This window comes from Lynx rufus, unplaced genomic scaffold (assembly GCF_022079265.1).
Source record: "Lynx rufus isolate CCGP_SWC_20201006 ecotype Redwood Valley unplaced genomic scaffold, mLynRuf1.p SCAF_8, whole genome shotgun sequence".
NCBI classification, from domain to species: Eukaryota; Metazoa; Chordata; class Mammalia; order Carnivora; family Felidae; genus Lynx; species Lynx rufus.
The window spans coordinates 69,702,900-69,723,251 of NW_025814896.1; the positions used below are offsets into that span (position 1 = coordinate 69,702,900).

Below are 20,352 nucleotides of genomic sequence, written 5' to 3' on the forward strand. Positions count from 1 at the left end.
TGCAAAAGGTTTTGCTAACTTTCTTGGTTGCTAGACAAAGGAGCAAAGGGATCAGTGTATCACTGCAACTTTCGTCCCTGAGAAAAACAAAAGAAAAACAAAACCCTCCTCAGCAGAATCAATGACGTGACCAGTGGGGCATCAGTGAGGTGTCATCATCCTCCCTTACAGCATTCATTGTTGTTACTACATGTTGGAAGCAAAATGCTATGCTCTGGTCCTTGCAATGATTTCATCTCCAAGAGATCAACCATTAAAGCACATGGTGGACCCTCTCAGTTGCTCTGGGCTATGGGCCACGAAGCCTTGATTCTAATTCCTCTTTGACTTTGATCAGAGATTTGGCTCCATTTTCCAGGGCACCTATAGTGTGCTTCAGTATCCTTATAAGGAAAATGTTAAACTCCCTCCAAAACTGACTGGTCCTCAGAGAAGTTAGTGTATGTACAGAAGTGCCTCAGAAAGAGAAATGTTATAAATTCAAGATATAATTATTATTCTTATATAACAGCACTGGGCTACTTCAATTATAAACCACCCTTTTAAAATCTGTTAACATTCCCTTCTGGGGAAGCCCTTTTGCCCTTTAATATTATAAGCTAATCATGACAGTATAATTTCCGGAGCTCATATTTGTGGGAGGAGAACGGCTGGCACTGGTAGGTTCAATTTTATGATGGCTTTCTCCTTCCTTTATCTGCGAAAACTACTGAGAGGCTCTAAGCTAATTTTTGAAAGTACGCAGAGGTTCCTAGGAAAGCCAAGAGTGGATATGGGAACCTGAGCACTGCGCTGACATCATTCTATGTTTGGCACAAATGGCACATTGCTAAAGAAATACTAACTGAACACACTGGTCTATTCTGAACTCTAGCCTGCTTTAAGTAGCATCCTTAATTATAAGCAGGCTTGTTTTTTTAATCATATATAGTCACACAGCTCTCTGTTTTCTAAAATAGAAATATAATTTTTATGGAGGTGTTTTTCATCATTTATATTTTTAAGTATATGCAAAATAAAAATGGGATTCTGTGGTGATCTCAAAACCTGCTTCTCATATGCATTAAAAAAAGAAAAGAAAAGAAAACCTCATCATAATCTCTGCAACTGGGTCAGCTTGCACAAAGATGCTCAGGGTAGCCATAAGCGCTTTCAGCACCCTGCAATCCTTGTAAGTGACACCTCATAATAGTGCAAATGAAGCATGGCAAGATGAGAAAATGAAGAAGAATGAACCTGGATAGTCGACCCAGCAGTTTTCAAAACATAGAGAGGTTAGATTCAATTTTATTCCCTAAAATACACCACACATGATTTTTCTTTTACACATTCGAGCATATACGGTGCTTTCCCTATTAAGAAAAAAAAAAAAATACTTATGATTCCAAGAAATTCTAATACAAAAAACAGGCTGGCTCCTTTGTTCATCAACATATGTATGTTTTCAATAGTCTCAAGTTTTGAACTAAACCTCATTTACACCTGCCTTGATTTTCAACTAGGAATTTACCCTATCGTCAGTCACCTTTGCTCTTCCCCTTCACCCTCATCTATTAGGCTCAAAGATCATTTCCTTGTGGGCTCTTAGTCTAATTAGCTGAATATTCAGACAGTTTATTGACCCAGCAAATTCAACATCACCTCTTTCTTATAGGTTTCTTTTAAGCCACCACCCTGCCTGCCCAGCTCTCAGCCCCTCTCCATCCCCCACCCTTGAGAGGCTTATTTCATCTTTAATGTTCCTTGATTGTTCTCTAGCTAGAGTTAATTCCCTCTCTTCCAGTAAGGAAAGGGATAAAGTATGAAAGATTCACACCAGCTTTTATTTGGTGGAGAATGGCTGCTGACAGGTAAGTTTGTTACTCTGATTTAAAAAAAAAAAAGAAGAAGAAGAAGAAATCAGAGAGCTTCATCCAAAAGTATGTGTAAAGAGGGTGGAGAGAGTTTCAAAAACAAATATGACCATACAATATAACCTTCAAAGGAAAGAGAAAGTTCTCTGACCCAAAAGAATAATACCAACCACTGCCCCCCACTGCCTTCTATCCTGTCTCTTTTTCAATGATACATGCTCCTAGGTTTTCATTCACATACAGAGACAAGCAATGTATTCTGGAGGGAAAAAGAAAGAAAGAAAAAGAAAGAAAAAAATGTTTGTAAAGACCAGCAGACGGCGCCTGACTGGGGTAGCAGCTGCAGTGGTCTGGGAGAGGAGCGCCCCGCTCTGCGGCAGGGCCCCTAGCCGTTCTCCTCTCCCCATTTCCCCAGGGCGCTCCCCGTTCAGCTGCCTCAGCCCTCGGGAGAGGCAGAGCCACAGTAAAGGAGAAGTTAATATGCACAGGAGATTTTTAGCCAAGTACTTCCCACTGGTACAATTAGACACCCCATCCCCTCGAATACCCCCATCTGGCTCACCTCACCTACCCACGCTCTGTCTGCCCCTCCCATACCCCCACTGGTCTCCCTCCCATGGGACTCACCCAGTCGTGCACAAAGGCAGGGCAGTGGGTGAGAACTGCACCAGGTAAAAGGAGCAACAAGGTCCGGGAATACTGTGAGCAAGTGGTGAGAGCAACAGAAACTCCTCACTGTTTCACAGGGATCTAGCCCCTTGGCTATAGTCTCAGCTCAGAAGCCCAGGTGTGGGGCATCATCCTGTTTTCATCCTAGCCACTCTTAACTGGAGAAAATTCTTGAGAGGAACCAGGGGAAGGAAGGGAAGAGATTCCTAGGACCTACAGTGAGGTAGGTCTCTAAGCCACTCCTAAAGAGGAGTTGTCAAGAGGATTTGTTCTCTCTTCAGTGAGGTTAAGCTACAAGCTAACCAGAATTGTCCTCAGACAGGAAGCCTATCCCTGGGGAGGAAGGCCAACCAGGTATAAGCAACAGCTGTTCAGGGGAGAAGAATTCCCTGGGGAGAGGGGCAAAGGATCTAAAGCTGAAGGAAGTCTGAAAGAGGAAGGGGCCCTGCAAGGAAAAGGGGGCAGGGGAAGGGATAGAAGTGTCCACAACTTTTACCCTGTCTTTTCAAGTGGAAGACTTTACTTACACTGAGGGAGAATAAACACTGGTAGTGGGAAAGACTCCCTAAAACAGTTTGATGCTTTATTTATTGGCAGTTCAGGGAATCTGAAATAGGCACTTCTCTGAAGATGAGAGGAATCTGGCCTTACATTCTCCGCCACTCTGGAGAAGAAACCTACCAACCAAGGCTTTTCTCCACACTCTGCTCTTTACAAAGGAAGCTGAGGTCAGGAGAATAACTTCACTCTACTCTAACTTCTCCTCCAGGCAGACCTCCTGGCTTAGACCAGCCAGCCTTGACCCACCAGCCCTCTCTGGGAAGCACTCAACTCTGAGGAAGAAGGCAGCAGGCCCTCCTTCATCCCAACAGCCTTCAAAGAGGATCCCCAGGGAGATGGGTTTGGGTAGTCAAACCTCTCCCTGCCCTGTTTAAAAACAAAACAAAACAAACAAACAACAACTCAGTCCAATCACCGAGAAAGAGAAGTGTGTCTGTCTGTGTGGGGATGGAGCAAAGGGGATGGTATTGAGAGGTCGTCTCCGAGCCTGGCAGGGGGGCTGGCCAGCAGCGGGGAGGGTGCCTCGGTGACCATCCTACCTTCTCCAGTTAAGGGAAGAGGTGGATGCTAAAGCAATTGCATCCTGCTGAGCGAGTCCTGGGACCACCACCGCTTCACTGTCACTGCAGTCTGGGCACACTTTGAAGGAATGTGCGAGCTGGAACCTCTCCCTCCCCCAGGCCTGGGAAAATGGGCAGGAGGTGGGGCAGCACACACAGCACAGACAAAAGGTTCTGCAGAGCCCTCCTCTCTGTGGCGCTCAGGTCCCTCGGCTGAGCGCGACGCCCCATCCGGCCACACCGAGTGACCTTCTGGCTAGCAACGCCCCCTTCCCGCGGGGCCCAGGCGCCCGGCCAGGGACGGTCGTTAATAGGTGCCCACATCTCTCCTCCCGGCACCCCGACAAGAAGCGCCCCTCCCACCCCTCACCACAAACACCCGCGACGCCTTCCCCCAGCCCCTTTCTATTGTCTTCAAAGAGATAAGTGGCTCCCACCAAACACACCCAAATGCACCTCCCTTTCTCGCGCTCCCATTTCTCTGAGCCTTAGGGGCCAAGAAGCGAGCGCAGGGCTGGAAGGGAGGAGACAGGGAGTAACCCGCGAGAACTTGGCACCTCAGACCCACCGTGTCCGCCTCGCAAGGATGCCGGTGACCTGTAGATTGCAATAGGCACTGAATGATGCTTGCTGCTGCCATGGAAATGGTGGATGTGGTGCGCTCCCAAACTGGACGCCCCCCATGCCACTCCTAGGAGGCCGCTGAGGGTGAGCGGGACTATCCAGAGCAGGGCCAGGCGCCCCCCTGCGCCGCCGCCGCCGCCGCCGCCGCCCCCGGGCGAGCCCAGCTCGGCGCCGCACCGGAGCATCCTCTGGTACATGGCGGGGCGCCCGCCGAGGGGCAACCGCCGCGGGAGGCAAAGTTTGGGGCGCGGGGAGGGGCGAGGGCGCCGGAGAGCGGGCGGCTCCGGGTGGGCTGAGGGGCCGGCCGCCTCACCGCGCCAGGGCACCCATCCTCTCCCTCCTTCGGACAGTCTTCTCGGGGTCCTGGAGTCCGCCGTGCCGTGTGCCCCAAAGAATCCGAAACATAGCCGAGGCGAATGCAGCTGATGGGGGGGCTTGTCCGGGAAGGCGGCCCCGGGGAGCAGCGAGCGCGGAGCGAGCGGCTGCTCCCAGATTTCCAGGGCTCCAGGTTCTCGAGAGATACTCCCAAAGAGTTTCGGGCGAGAGTGCGTGCCGGGGGGTGGGGAGCGGGGAAATTGTTTAAAGCTCCTCCCGGAGGGTCCTCACTTCTACATGACAGCCATCCACCGCGATTCCACTAGGTAAATCCATTTAGCATCGTGTGTGGGGACTGGGGAGGCTACTTCGCCGGCCCGACCTCCTTTCAAGGGAGAAGCAGACCCCATGGAATCGAGGCGCCCCTTCCCTCCATCCAGCCCCGGCCGGCTCGCCCGACCGCGCCAGCCTCCCCCGGGCAGCGCGCGGAGCAGCGGCGCGCATCGCCTGCTCCCGAGGCAATCCCCGCGTCCGCCGCCTCCTGACACTTACGCCCGGCGAGGGGTTCAGAGGCAAGAGTGCACCTTATGGAGGAAGCGGGGGATCGAACGGGGGAAAGGGAGCTGAGCAAAAGAGGAAGCAGACGAAGGAGTGGGGCGGGGGTGTGGGGGGAGAGAAGAAAAGAAAAAGAAAAAAGAAAAAAGAAAAGAAAAGAAAAACCACACACGCTGGCGAAGCGAGGGGCTCTATGCAAATCTGCAGTCTCCAAACAGCAAATCACTGAAGCTCGGATGCAATGCAGAGGACGAGCCTATGTAACGAGGGAGGCTGGTCTAGCTTCCCACAAAAATCGCCCTGCTTTGCCTCTCTCATGCATTCTCCACACATCAAAGGGACACGTGTACTGCGATGCGGGGAACACCTAAAAAGCAACTCTCCCTCCTCTGCCAGGTGATCCCTCCGTCTGAATTACAACGGCAAATGGCACCCTTCCCCTACCCCTATGGTTTAGATGTAACCAGTGTCTTGAGAGCTCTTAAAAGGGAAAGAATTCGGCTCTTTTTATTGGACCAAACTTGTTCTGCCAGGTGTTCAAACCCAATCTTCTAAATATGGCTTGACACCATCTATTCAAGCATCAGTTTTGGTGATCTGTTAATTACACATATCACTCATAACAAAGAGTCCTCGATCCCACTACAATACCATATCTCATATAAGGCAGTGGAAATGCAGGGAACCAAAACACAGGAAGAGGAGGGAAAAAAAAAAAAAAGTGACTCCGGCAGCCAAGGGAGAGACAGAAAAAGAAAGAATGAAAGAGAGGAAGAAGGAGACAGGTGGTAAAGAGGAGGAAAGCAGAGGAGAGAAATAGTGTGAATGAGATTGCTTGTACTCCAAGACCCCCTACAGAAGCCTAGCTGTGATGATCTTTTGTAAGGGTGGAGTTCCGCCTTTCTCTCATGCTTTCTCATAAGGAAAATAGCACTAGGAAATAAAAAATTCCTAAATCTAGTGCCTCCAAGGAAGAGAGGATGTTTATACCCTCTTGGTGAAATGCAGCATCTTTAACTGAAAGCTGCATGTCCTGGATGGGAGACCAGCAAAGCCAACATGCACCTAAAAGTAAAAATCTAGGACAGCAAGTGGAGTTGGCAAGGAGGACCACAGTCAGTGGAGGCTAGCAGACAGGATTTAGGACTATGACTAAAATACTCCCCTGGTTTCCAAAAGATGACAAAAACCATGACATGTCTAGTGGCTGAACATTTTGTCTTTATTCCTACTTAAAAACAAAGGAAAACAACTCTGAAAAAGCACTACTTCTCACTGGCTCCTCACTGTCTATGTAATCCCTTAAATCAACAAATACAAAGTCATGTATCAGGAAGATAAAAAAAAAATGCTAGGAGGATTTGATTCAAATCAGCCATTCACAGAAGTGGCCATTTAGACTTGTATATTGCATCCTAGTTCCTAGGGTCCACCCTGGGACTCTGGTGGTCACTGTGTAACCATGGTCCAGGGGCCAACAAATTAAATCTGTAGCAATCCAGCATCTCACATTCCTGTCAAGTTTATGTGATTCTAACTAAAAATAATAATAATGATTCTTCAGTAGTTCACTAACTGAAACGGCTTAGCCATGCTAGAGAATATGCTTTTATCTTCTTAAATACACCATGTCTCCCAACTTCCCACAGCTGCTCAAAGAGCAACAGAACCCAAATTCAGCACCTTCCACTGTGTTCTGTTCCCACCCGTACCCCCAGGCCATTTCCTCTTCATTTTGTTATTTTTCAGCATGTGTATTTTAATTCATTAGCCAAGGGTTGTGAATATTCATTTTTAATACATCAAGTAAGCTTCAAAAGGAAAAGAAGAGGAAAACCATCCTGACAGTATGGAGTTAAGACTCCTGGTAATACCCTGATGGAGACATCTCACAGCGTTAGTATGGACAGAGTACTGGATTAGGACGTAGGAAACCTGTGCTGCATTCTTGGCCCTGCCATTTACCGGTTATGTCACATTAGTCACTTGGCCTCTCCCTGAGGCTCCATAGCTTCCTTTATAAAATAGTCATGTTCCTATCTTTCCTAACAATCCCACAGGGCAGGAAGGCTATAACGCAATATTTAATGTGAGAGTACTTTAAAATATATCATATGCTCCCCACAGTTAAGGCATTATGTCTCTCCTCCCATATAGGTCTAACATATTTGAGCTGATTCGTCTGCATAGTTCATTCATTTCCCTTCCTCTATTGGAAACATAGAGTACTGTGTGCTCATATGCTCATATGTGGTGTAGATCTGTCCTTCCCTCTCCATCCAGATGGGAGATTCCTGAAGGGGAGAGGAGTCAAGTCTTCATCTGTACTCCCGTGAGTGCTGAGCATATGTGAAATATAAATTAGCCTCTTGGTGCATACAGTCAATTCTTATTATACATCATATTTATGGTCTATAAAGTCACTACAGACACTGAATTAGGGAATACTGAACCGTTGCTCCTAGGGCTTAGGTTCCTACAAGCCTCGGTCACAGCATTTTCATCAACCAATCAATACATAACCTCATTTTATGTGGTTTTTTTTTTTCTGTTTAAAGACATCTTATTTAATATATTTGGTGTCTCATTAACACTGAACTCATCGTCAACATCACTAGAATTCAAACCTGAATAAAGTTTATCTAACGTACCTACTTTCTTTGAAAGGAATATGACAGCCTTCTTAAGCTTAGGAACATTAGATAGCACTTCAGCACTATATTCAAGGGCCATTTTGAACAGCAAAATCACAAAACCAAAAGAAACAAAAAACACAAAAATGTGAAAAACATGGCACTAAATAGAACACAGAAAGGGCACTCGTTTATAGTATAAGAGCTAAAACGAGAAGGCAGAGTGTTGCCTTGTTTGACCTCAGCTGGAAGCTGGGTGTTAGGGACTCAAATTTTTTGCCACCCTGTGCATGTCTGTTAATGACCACCATAGTGCCACTATTATTGATTCGGGGGTTACAAATTTTAGTGAAGATGTGAATTCATATCTGAGATTAATGAGGATTTACTGAGTTTGTTATTCTCTTAAAAAATAGAGAAGGATGGAGCTGGGACTTTGGACAGTGATTTATATAAATTAAAGCCATAGGAGTAGAGTAAGTAAAGAATTCTGATGAACCTTCCCAAGAGCATTCCATGAAGAAGAGGGTCTCCTTCCTGTCTCACATTGTCTCCAGCCTAGGGAGATAAAGGTAGGGTTAGGGAAAGGATAAGCCAGAAATCTCAGTTTTACGGGAGTCTCAAGAGCTAAAGAGGAAATATTTACAGCTGCCTTGAAAGAAGAAACTGTAGCTGCAGTTTTCAGGCAGATGTCTAGGGCACCTTCGTGATACCTGGGAGGATTGGGGTGGATGCTATGATACTGATGCTGCAGTACTCCTTACAAATGGTCATAATTTGGTGGAATAAGGGGCCATTCTCTGCCCAGAGAGTGGTGGAAAGTCTTGTGAACAAACTTTTGCCCAATCTGACTGGTGCTTATTCATTCTGTCTCTTCAGCTGGTCAGTCCTTGTGGTTGGAACTGCATTATTTAAAGCAAACTGAGGCAGCCTCTAACAAATTGTTGTCAGGTGAGTTTAGAATCGGTTGGAGGAGACATGGTGCTTGGCTGCCTATAATTTACTCTTAAATATTTCAGCATAAACAGTGTAATATAAATGTGTGTTAGTGTTCTGTGTCCCAGGAGAGTCAGCTGCCTTCATCAGGAATTTATGCTCCAATGTCTCAACCAGAATTATAGAAGCCAGAGGTGGCTTCTAGAAGCCTTGGCTATCATCATCTCCAAGCATGATATGGCATTGCTCATTAATTATAATGTATGTTGAAAAAAAGGTTATAATTTGCAAAATAAATGACTTGTCAACTGGCATAATGGAGGTTAGGAATGGGTTCTCTTTGGTGAAGTTAGTCAAGATCGGTGGATTGGCCAAAATATTTTATAGACATGCTTTGCTTCCACTTGAACAGAGTATGTGAATCTAAGAGGCCTTTCGTCCTTTACCATAAGGAATGGTGCCATAATAGTAGTACTAAGAACTAACACATTTGTAACTGGCACAAGTCTGAGAGAGGTAAATGTATTTGTTCATTTAATCATCACAAACCCATATGAAGTGGGTGCTATTTTTGATCCTTAACAGACCTTAGTCACCTAATTCTGACAGATGATGAGCTGGTTCCTGCCATATTAGCAAAATACTGCCATATTTGCACAACTTTTTTTGCAAGACATTTTTCATGTACCGAACAGAACCAAGAGCTGGAACTTCATCAAGCTTCCAGAACAGGCTATAAGATTTTGTGTCTACTTATTAATAAATGTCTGCTTTTGTAGCAGAAGTGGGTTTGCATTTGCATTCACTATGGCCTGCACTTTTGGGAACTCTTGAAAGAGTGGTTAACCCTACCCTGCCTCTAACAACGGTGGTAACTGGGATCTACGAAAAGAACCTAATAGCTGTGCATGGAAGATTGTCCTAGACCCATTCACAGCTAATAATGTATAATGAACAAGAAATCAGGTAGCCTAACTTGGACAACGGTGTTAAGAAATGGGAGATGGGGGGGGTGCCTGGGTGACTGAGTTGGTTAAGCATCCAACTTGGCCTCAGGTCATGATCTCACGGTTCTCAGTTCTCGGGAGTTTGAGCCCTGCTTCAGGTGAGCTCTATCCCCACTTGGGCAGGAGCTCAAGCCCTACTCTGGGCTCTCCACTGATGCTGACATTTTAGAGCCTGCATGGGATTCTCTGTCTCTCCCTGTCTCTCTGCCCCTGACTCACTTGTGAGCTCTCTCTCTCTCTCTCTCTCTCACTCTCTCTCAAAAATAAATAAATAATGTAAAAAGTAGAATATCGTTAAAAAAAAAAGAAAGAAATGGGAGATGGGTTTGAAAACTGAGGGGGTGGAAACAAAGGAAATGGAGGGAAAGAGGAGAATGAGTGGAAAGTGGAGTGTGCAGAGAAATGGAAAAGGACAGGTCATTTCAAATTATTTTTTCATTTTCCAAAAATCAACCCTTCTGCCTCAAGGAACAGGATGGTTGTCAGGCAGACACTTTCAACCTTTTCATGTTTTCCTTAAACTTAATTGGAAATTCCTACAGCTCAGTATTAAGCTATTTAAACAGAAAAGTAGACACTAAAAGCAGCAGAGGAGAAGTATATTAAAACCCACAGGCAGCACCAATCTTTTAAAAATTAAAAATGAAGAGGGTGTCAGTCGTGCATTTTGCATTTCTACTAATGCCAGCACAATCAAAAGACAAGCAGACCCCACATCCATCTGCAGGCATTTCTGAGTTGGGATCCAGAGTGCAGAAAGAGGTAAAAATTCAAAAGAGGGTGTCCTCTGTGAAGCTATAGAGACAAGTCTCTGACCCCGTTACCTTTCTGGGTTAGTGCAGGTCCCTATGGGCATTCTGAGAAAGGATCTGAATAAGAGAGCAGGAGCACTGAGAGTAAAGTAAAACCAAATCAACCAACTAACTAACCAAACAATGAAACCATTAAAAAAAAAAAAAAAAAAAAAAGGCCGGGGCTGAAAGCATTCCTGGAGATATTGTAGGGCAATCTCTTCTTTATTCAGATGATAAACTTGAGGCCCACAGATATAATAATCTTACTGAAAAGTCAGGTTTATTTAGGAAGTGTTTTCTTATCTGGAAGCATACTTTCATCTCCCACCACATATAGATCTAGGTTGGCGAATTCAGTCAGTGTAGCTATTACCTAGAACTTCCATATTGGAAGTTGGGTTCCAACACAATACTTCCTTCACTCAAATTGAATTAAAGCCTAGATGTGCAGTTTGTTTTGTGAAGCATGATTAGATTTATTCAATCAAGGTTATTTGTATTTACGACTGAAGTATTTTACCATCTGTATCTTTTCTCTTGCTCTATTTAGTAAAAATTTCACTTACGACATCCTACCTAAAATTTATTGCCTAAGCACCCAGGTGGGGTTATAGAAGTCTCACTGCAATAGCGTACTTAGGTGTTGTGGGTATTGCTTAAGCATAAACCAGTCATATGTCATCTTTCAATCATTGTCATCATAATTGTTTATACAGTTATTTCAACCAACTTGTGTTGCTGACACACTCTTCCAAAGGTTTATACTATGTGGTTTGAATATATTCGTAATGCAGTAGACCACGTGGCTTGAATGCCAGACTGATTCTGAATCCATTGTTATTATTCATGTGACAGTGGGTTTAATGGACCCTTGCCCCAGTTTCCTCATCTGTAAAATGATTATAACACTGTGTGTAATGGAATTGGAACAGTTTCTAAAATATATTAAGCACTAAATGAAAGTTACTGTCATTTATTCATATGTGCAGGTTTTAGATAGGTGCTACAAACATAATGATAATGAGCTGTAAGTGATTTTTAATTTAGCCCTATTTTAAACTCTTCCTTACTCAGTCTACAGTCCAGTTTGGCCACCTCCCCAGTAATTTCTTAGTTTAGTCTCTATTTCTGTGTGGTGCTCAAACTTTAGAGTGTAGAAAATACTAGGAGGACTTGTTACATCATAGATTGCTTTGCTTCTGATTCCCTTGATATATAGACGTTCTGAAAATTTGCATTTTTAACAAGTTTCTAGGTAATGCTCACATTGCAGGCCCAGGGGAACCAGATTTTCAGAACCACTGCTCCATCTAAATGTCAAAGTCTCTGCCAGAGATTTTATTAACCAACACAGGGCAAGCTTTCTAATTAAGCTCCTTACAATAACCTCACATTTTTAGCAGTGTACTCAGCACAGACAATAGGGCTGCTCCCAGATCTCTTCTTTAAAGGATTCTTTAAAGACTTCAAGGTGTTTGCTACATAACCCCTCATGTCACCATCTCACACCTTTCCTTTACCCTGCTCAGAAAATAAAAAAATAAAAATGAATTTAAAACTTCTTTTCCTTCCCATCTCTTGTACTTGAACCCTTCTTCAGTTAGCCTTCCCAGTGGCTAGAAGCAGGAACTCAGACACTGCACTAGGGTTCAGTTCTGACTCTATCAACTTATTAGCCATGCAGCCTTATGCAGGTTATTTAAACTCAGTTTTCATGTTTTTAAAAGAGCTGGAAAATTGTCGAGTTGTTGTGAGAATTAAATGAATTGACAGATGTAAAGTACTTAGGATAGTGTCTGGCACATAGTATATATGTATCAGCATTTACTTATTTTTCAGTTTTATTTACTTCCCTACTTAATTTATTGAAAGGGTTATTCTTTCCACCTCTTTCATGACATGGGGAAATAAATGAAAATTTATGAGAACGTTTCCATACAAAACCTAACACTGGCCATCCAAGAGTCCGTACCATAAAACAAACAAAAACACAACAAAAATACAAGTCCCTTTCAGGTCCTGTCTTATCAGGCCTCCACTCTGAGCAGCATCAGCTACAGGAAAGATCAATGATTCAAACTGACAACCTGCGAGCTGTCTGCCCGCACTCACCAGCAGTCTCTCCTGCAGATCCATCACTGCAGGAGATAGAAGCATAGGATTGTTGAGAATGGGGCTAAACTTGGCAGGACAACTACAAGGCAAGTTAGGATGACATAAAAACTGAAACATAGGGGCACCTGGGTGGCTCAGTCAGTTAAGCGTCCGACTCTTGATTTCGGCTCAGGTCATGATCTCATGGTTCATGGGTTCAAGCCATGCATCTGGCTCTGTGCTGACAGCACAGAGCCTGCTTAGGATTCTGTCTCCCTCCCCCGCTTGCTCTCCATCTCTCTCTCTCAAAATAAATAAAAATAAACTTAAAAAAAAGAAGCTGACACATAATTTGCAAGTTCCTTAGTAAATATAGATATTCAAATCTGGAACTGGACATCATACACATACCATAAATTCGATTTTCTGAATGTCCAAGCACTTAGAACATAAACTGATTTGACCTATCTTTATGAATATATGTTCTGGAACATATATTGCCATTTGGGTGCACAGAAAGGAATTTAATCATGAAATCTGAATTGAATCTCTAAATAGGTTTTTCTGGGATCTATAATCTAATCCCTTTTCAATTCACGAAGAATATATTAGATTACACATTTTGTCAAGAGTGATTTTTTGATGTCAGTATTATAGTTATTATGACTATCTTGCTACAAATACCTGTTTTCCAGGTAAAGTCAAAGTTCTTTAGCATGGCATATTAAGCCCCTCAAAATCTGCCTCCATACTACCTCTATTGTCTTACCTTTATCACAACTTCTGTCCCTTCCCCCACAAACAGCCTTGCCTCCAGCCACACAAACTTCTCTCTTCCCCAAGTACACTGCACACTTTTTCACTTCTTTTTTTTTTAATTTTTTTTTAACGTTTATTTATTTTTGAGACAGAGAGAGACAGAGCATGAACGGGGGAGGGTCAGAGAGAGGGAGACACAGAATCTGAAACAGGCTCCAGGCTCTGAGCTGTCAGCACAGAGCCCAATGCAGGGCTGGAACTCAGGGAGTGCGGGATCATGACCTGAGCCGAAGTCAGACGTCTAACCCACTGAGCCACCCAGGCGCCCCAACTTTTTCACTTCTTTGCCACTGCCCGTGCTTTTTCCTCGGTTAAAAAAAAATCTTTTCTCCTTCTTCTCTCCAAATCTCATTCATTCTTCTACTAATTTTTAATACATATATCTCTGTTGGAACTTTTTCTGAACTTTGTGATATTTGCTACTTTCTCAAGTATAGACTATCACAAATACCTTTAAAAAATACCTAGGATATATAACATAGTATATCCACATTATTACTGTGCTGAACGAATAAAGTATCAGAGTAACTGGTTAAGTCTATCCCCATGTTTAGGAGTTTAACCAAAAACCAACAGAGAAAGGAAACAAATCATCTTCAATTTATCCTTACAGGCTTTTGGTTAGTTCTTTTATTGCCTAAAATATATAAGAAATTTAGGCTGAACTCTAGTTTGAATGCTAAATAAATTGCCTTTGAAGAATAAGGGAATTCGTTGTCATATTTTCCTACTCATGCTATAAACAGATGTCTTTCTTTCTTACACTATGTAAAAGGAAAAAGAAAAAAAAAAAAAATACCACCAAGCCAAGATTCTGGCTGCCAGGCTGAATTGCAGAGCAAACATTTGTAGGCAACTTATAAATCCTTGAAAATAGGATTTTATAATGGAAATACTGGCACCATTTTAACTATAACCATTCAAATAACATCACTATAGCAGAACTTATAATCTAATATACTTGTTCTGGGATGGATGAGAGATTAAGTTATAGGTGTCAGAAAAACTTTCAGTGGCTCCATTCAAACTGCATGATCATTCCAGAGTTGAAATCTCTTGGAATATTTATTTCAAAATGAGTATTATATGCTCCCAAACATTTATTCTTAAAAGATATATTATATTTTTTATACTTGTAAAAGAAAAATATGACCTCTGAGGCATTTCAAAAAATCATTAATCACTGGTGCTTTTTTTTTTGTCTTCTTTTTCTTTGATGAAAGAATTACTTTCCTCAGATTTTCTCTGTTCTATTGCTGAGATGATTCCCCAAGAGAACTTTGTGTTTATCTTGACAGGTGTTAGTAGATCTGTGGACCTCTGTGGAATTGTTCTTAGTTGCATTGAGGTACAGTAGAAAACATTACATCCGCAAACTAATGAACTTACCTTACTGCATTCTAAATAAAATAAACCACACAGAGAGTGAAATTAATCTACTAATGTCTTTCTAATGAAGCTTTCATTAGGCATATGGCATGGTCTTCAATATTTAACACATGATAGTATGAATACAAAGAATATCTGATGATTTTTAAAATGCATACCTGATGATTGCCTCATATATTATTTTCCAGTGAACAAGTTTACCCTCATTTTACTTTAGGTGCTTAATCAAAGAGCTACAAGAAACATTTCAAGTATTTTATATCCAAATGAAGAAAAGAAGTAAATGTCTCATCTACCTTTACCCTTAAATAATTAAAACTAGATTTGGTATCCTAATTTTTTTTACATTTTTTTATTTTGAGAGAGATAGAGATAGCACAGGTGGGGGAGGGGCAGAGAAAGAGAGAGAGAGAGAGAGAGAGAGAGAGAGAGAATATCCCAAGCTGGCTATGTGCTGCCAGTGCAGAGACTGATGTGGGGCACAAACCTACAAAGCCATGAGATCATGACCTGAGCCAGAACCAAGACTCAGATGTTTAACTGACTGAGCCACCTAAAGGCTCCCGTGTTGTAATTTTTAAGAGTGGAGAAAGCTTTCAATTTTCTGTGCAGTGTAAAGTTTCACTCACTAATAAAATTTAGGAGGGACATATTGAGAATGAAACTACTTTGGTCCAATTCACAATGTTTTGCTTTAAAATAATGCTACCTACTAGCACAGCAAATGCCAGCTTCAATTGTGGTGAAATTTGTATACTTTAATGGCCAATGGAAGATCAACTGCCAACACAGTCAGTATGCTTTCACATTGGCAATACTTTGATTTGTCATTTGTCAAGGAAAAAAAAAATTAAACCATCTATGTCAAAAAAAAAATCCTCAGTTTTGGAGCATGTGCTGTTCCATCTATTATCTGTAGTATCATACAGAGGAGCCACACATGTGTGATATCCTCATTGTTATATTATGCCAAAGTCTTAATTTCTCATTTCAGGTTCCCATGTAAATTACCTCTGCTTGGGTATAATCACAGTTGTCCAACTGAGACCTGAAGCTCTTATCAGTCATGCATTTTACTGTTAACTATTTAAATGTACTTATTTCAACTATTATTTACTGCCAAGCAGTAAGAGGTAAAAGAAAAAAAATGCAGACATGGTAAAAGAAGAGTAAAGGTGGGTCTTTTCTCCTTCCACAGTAGCAGCCAGAAACAGTATGAAAGCAATGGATCATGAAGAAAAGCAATTTCCTACTTGAGGGATTAGACAGCACCCTTTTTTGTACCGTTAAATCAAAGTTTTAGTTATGTTTTCAAGTAATACTGATTTTTTTTTTCAATTTACATGAATGGTCTCTAGAGAAACTGCAAGAGACCCCCAAACACATACCCTTTTAGCCAATCAGTAGAAGAGAGAGAAGGGGGAAAAAAGCCTTCCTCTATGCCTTACTGCTTTGAGCAAGCCTTTACACAGCATGGGGGAAAAGGGAAAGAAAAAGAAAGAAACAAACAAACAAAAATCAAAACTGCTACACAAGCTAAAGATATTCGGCTTGACAAGGAGGAATCTGAACTAATACGTGAGGCTTTTTTCTTTTCTTTCCTTGGGAAAAATATAGGTGATTTCTATTTTCAAGCAGCTCCCATTTGCTAGCATTTGAAAATTGAAAACTATGTAAATTTCAGCAAATGTTTGCTTTACCTTTTAGGTTCACAAGAATATTAACCACTGCTATCAGTCAGTATTACATTCTGATTTGCAGAAATCTGTAGTATAAAACCGTACCCTGGAATATTATGTGAAAATCTTAATTTAAAATGCATTTACATTCCAGGAGCAGTAACACACACTCTTAAATAATAAGAGCAAATAATAGTTCCATGTATAAAATGTGAGGAAGGAAACTCACAAGCCTGTTTTCACAGATCCTGCCCCGCCCCTTTATTTAAGGTTTATTGCTTATATGAGTCATGTTTAAGGAAGCTACACATTTCCTATGCTAAAAACTGTCATGTCACATAATTAAGAACAAAAAGTCCCATAACTAAATAACTAAATAATAATAAGGGTTGTGATAAAACCTTACAATTTATTTCAACCTATTCCTTAGTTGTCCAATTTTATCTGCCTAGAATTCTACCCTTCACACTGTTAACAGATACCTGAGCTACAGTGGCTGATCAGTGGACAAAGCTCTAGCTTTTATTTTAAATGTCCATCCTCTCTTTTTTTCTTTTTCCAATTTGTCAAAATACATATATTTTTAAACTCAACATCCTACAGAGACATTAAGAGCAAGAGAACAAGTATGTTAACATGGTAGATATTTTCTATTTTATATAAAATGAGTAATATTTTCTAAATTTGGTGTGATAATATATTGTATAAAGTAGGAAATTATTTATTAAAATTAAAGGGATTAAAAACTAATCCATAGAACCCAAATTAGAAGATCACAGGGCTATAACCCAGCAGATTAAAATTTGACTGTTACAATCAAATAACCTTAGGGAAAGGTTGAAGTAGTTTAGTATGGCTGAGATAAGTAGGATTTGGAGGGATGAATGATATTTTCACCCAATGTATACTCCTCAATCCAGTAATAAAATGATAAAAACTGGTTAGTTAGGCAAATGAAGTTTAAATCCACTGGGCTTCCAGGATTGGGAAGTAAAACAAAACAAAACAAGAAAAACAAAACAAAACAAAATAAAAGCAAGACTTGGATTGCTGGGAGACCACAGAATGGAAAATATATTGTAATATCCCAGATAAAAAAGTATAAAAATATGATTTGTAGTAAGATTCAAATCTAGCATGAAAGAATTCTATGGTTTCCCATGACTCACTAGGCGGTATCTATATAGGAATGCCATTTTAAAAATCAGTGACTGCTCAATTGTAGTTTTTTGGGGAGCAGCCCAGTCCTTGGCTTACAGATCAAGTTATCAATCTTGACAAGTAGCTGTAACAGATACTTCTAGTTTTGTACTCAATATCTCTTTTGCCTTTTCCCTGGCAAATTGAACCAATTGTCTTCGGAGAAGAGAGAGGAATAGAGGATACAGGATGACAATATGCCCCACTAAAACTACTTGCTTTCCCAAACCCCATATGGTCAGAGTACCCTGTGACCCAATTAATCTTCAGGAAATGTACACAGGTCATTGGGAATGTTTTGTGGGTTTTTTGTTTTGTGTTTTTTTTTTTTTTTTTTTTTTTGGTTTTTTGTTTTTTTTTAAGGCAGACTTAGATAGCATGTCCTTATTTAGGCTTTTTGTCACAAAACCTTATTCTTCCTGCCCCAGATGCAGATTCAATGTCTATGGGAGATACCCATTCTGAGACCATGAAGTCAAAATGACACTCTGAGGATAGAGAACCAAGAAGACAGAAGGAGCCAAAATACTTGATGTTTTTCTCCAGGAGTTCCACTAGCCCTGTATCACCTAATTCTTCTTTTTACTAGATTTGAACAATAAACTATCTTCTATTTGATCTGACATAAATCAGGTTATCAGTTTTTAGAAGCTATATTCATACCTAACATATAACTAATTTCTTTGAAGGATGATTACTTATATAAGTAAGTCAGCCAGCCCTCCTGGGCTTTAGAAGAGCCATTTATCCTTAAGGAAAGTAGGTAACATTTTGTCCCAGAACTGATTTTAGAGAGTCAGAATATGCTTTGGGTTCCTCCAGAACCACATGCGTTGTAGAAAGTCAAGGTAGTTGTTTTAAGACAGGGACCCATTAAAGATAATAGTTGGAAATTAAGGATGTCCAAAGCCCTTAAACAAGAAGAAAATACCATTGAGTAAAGAATGTTATGAATCTGAAGGGAAATGCTTTTCTTCCGCCTCCTTCAGCATGCCAGGAAGAGAGAGAGAGAGAATATTCCATTTCTTAGAGATAGGGAATTAGAGTCTGCAGAAGACATACTCATAATCAGGGTGTCTCTGAAGTGGGTTAGGTTTATCAGTAATAAACTCATCTTCCCAGGGAATGGATCTAAATGTGAGTAGGCTGGCATACATTTATTTGTCCATTTGTTCATCAATGTATCTAATAATTTACTTATCCAACATATTTATCAAGTACCTATTTTTTAATGTTTATATGTTGAAGAAAGAAAGAGGGTTTGGAGGGGCAGAGAGAGGGAGAAGGAGAGAGAGAGAGAGAGAGAGAGAGAGAGAGAATCCTAAGCAGGCTCCTTGCTGTCATTGAGCATCCTGATGCAGGGCTCAATCTCAAGAACTGAGAGATCATTGAGCAGAAATCAAGACTGTGCTTAACTGACTAAGCCACACAGGCGGCCCTATGAAGCACCTATTCTATACCAGGATCTGTACCAGACCCTGAGCTCATCATGAAAGAAGCAATTAGGGGCTTGATTCTAGTTGAGGAAATGAGTCTTTGAACTTATGGCCTCCTTATCATGAGCTGGGCTAATCCCAATATACTCTTGGAGACCATGAAAGGATATGTATGTTGTGACTTACAGAACTTTCCCTGTAGATGGAATCAAATTGGAACTGAAGGAGGGTTCTTACCTTAGCTAATATGGTTTCATACTCAGAGAGTTTCAAAACAGCAATGCACACAAGTCAGACATGCTTATTGACCAGGTGCTTACCACCTATTTGGCAAATGCTGTTTATGAAGTTTTTAAGAAACAAATATTGATCCAAACAATTCCCTTGCATTTAATATTCTGTCATTCTTCAAGGCCACTATTAACTTTGATGTACACATGCAATTACCTGTCTGTTTAAAGAGTTTCAATTACCCTAACTCTTGGGCACCACACCATGATTAAATGCGTATAAGCAACAAGTTGTTGCCTAGGGCAGCCGGAAAACCACTATGGCATAGGATCGATAGTTACATTACCTACCAAAGAATGTCTTTGTCACTGCTTCCAACAGTCCTCAAAAGTACAGATAAGAATTTAATGCTGGACTTAGTTTTTTTTCTTCTGCACACATGTTCATGCAAATGCAAATAAAAATTTTCTAAGAAGATTCCAGAGGGCCCACAGAGGAGTGGAACTTGTTTAAATTATTATAGAGTTCATACAACACATTTGCAACTGGCAGGGCACCTGTTCATCAGACTCTCGTATACTTGGGAGCAGGAAAAATTAACAAGCCTAAATGTGAAATCCTGCATGTACATATTTGAGAAAATAAATAGTGTTAAGCACAGGTTGAAGGAAAACTGATTATATAGTTGTTGGGTATATAGTTGTGAGGGTAAAAAAGAAGTAGGGGATTTTTCACTGAACAAAATGTAGTAATAGACAACAGTTTGATGCAACTGTTAAAAAGATATTTGCGGGGCGCCTGGGTGGCGCAGTCGGTTAAGCGTCCGACTTCAGCCAGGTCACGATCTCGCGGTCCGTGAGTTCGAGCCCCGCGTCAGGCTCTGGGCTGATGGCTCAGAGCCTGGAACCTGTTTCTGATTCTGTGTCTCCCTCTCTCTCTGCCCCTCCCCCGTTCATGCTCTGTCTCTCTCTGTCCCAAAAAGATATTTGCATGAACT

At 41.5% G+C, this 20,352-nt stretch overlaps 1 protein-coding gene across 24 annotated transcripts in view; it reads right to left on the reverse strand.

Annotated features, from left to right (window-relative positions):
* The window catches only part of NRXN1 (neurexin 1), a 1,138,108-nt gene that overhangs the window by 430,902 nt on the left and 686,854 nt on the right, over window positions 1–20,352 (reverse strand). For 4 of the 24 annotated variants that reach the window (XM_047068181.1, XM_047068180.1, XM_047068179.1 and 1 more), the window contains exon 1: window positions 4,212–4,464. The exons of the other annotated variants lie outside the window; for them this stretch is intronic. In XM_047068181.1, coding sequence (XP_046924137.1) covers window positions 4,212–4,464 — 253 coding nt within the window. Of the gene's footprint in view, window positions 1–4,211; window positions 4,465–20,352 lie in introns of those variants that run through there. 24 annotated transcript variants of the gene reach the window in all.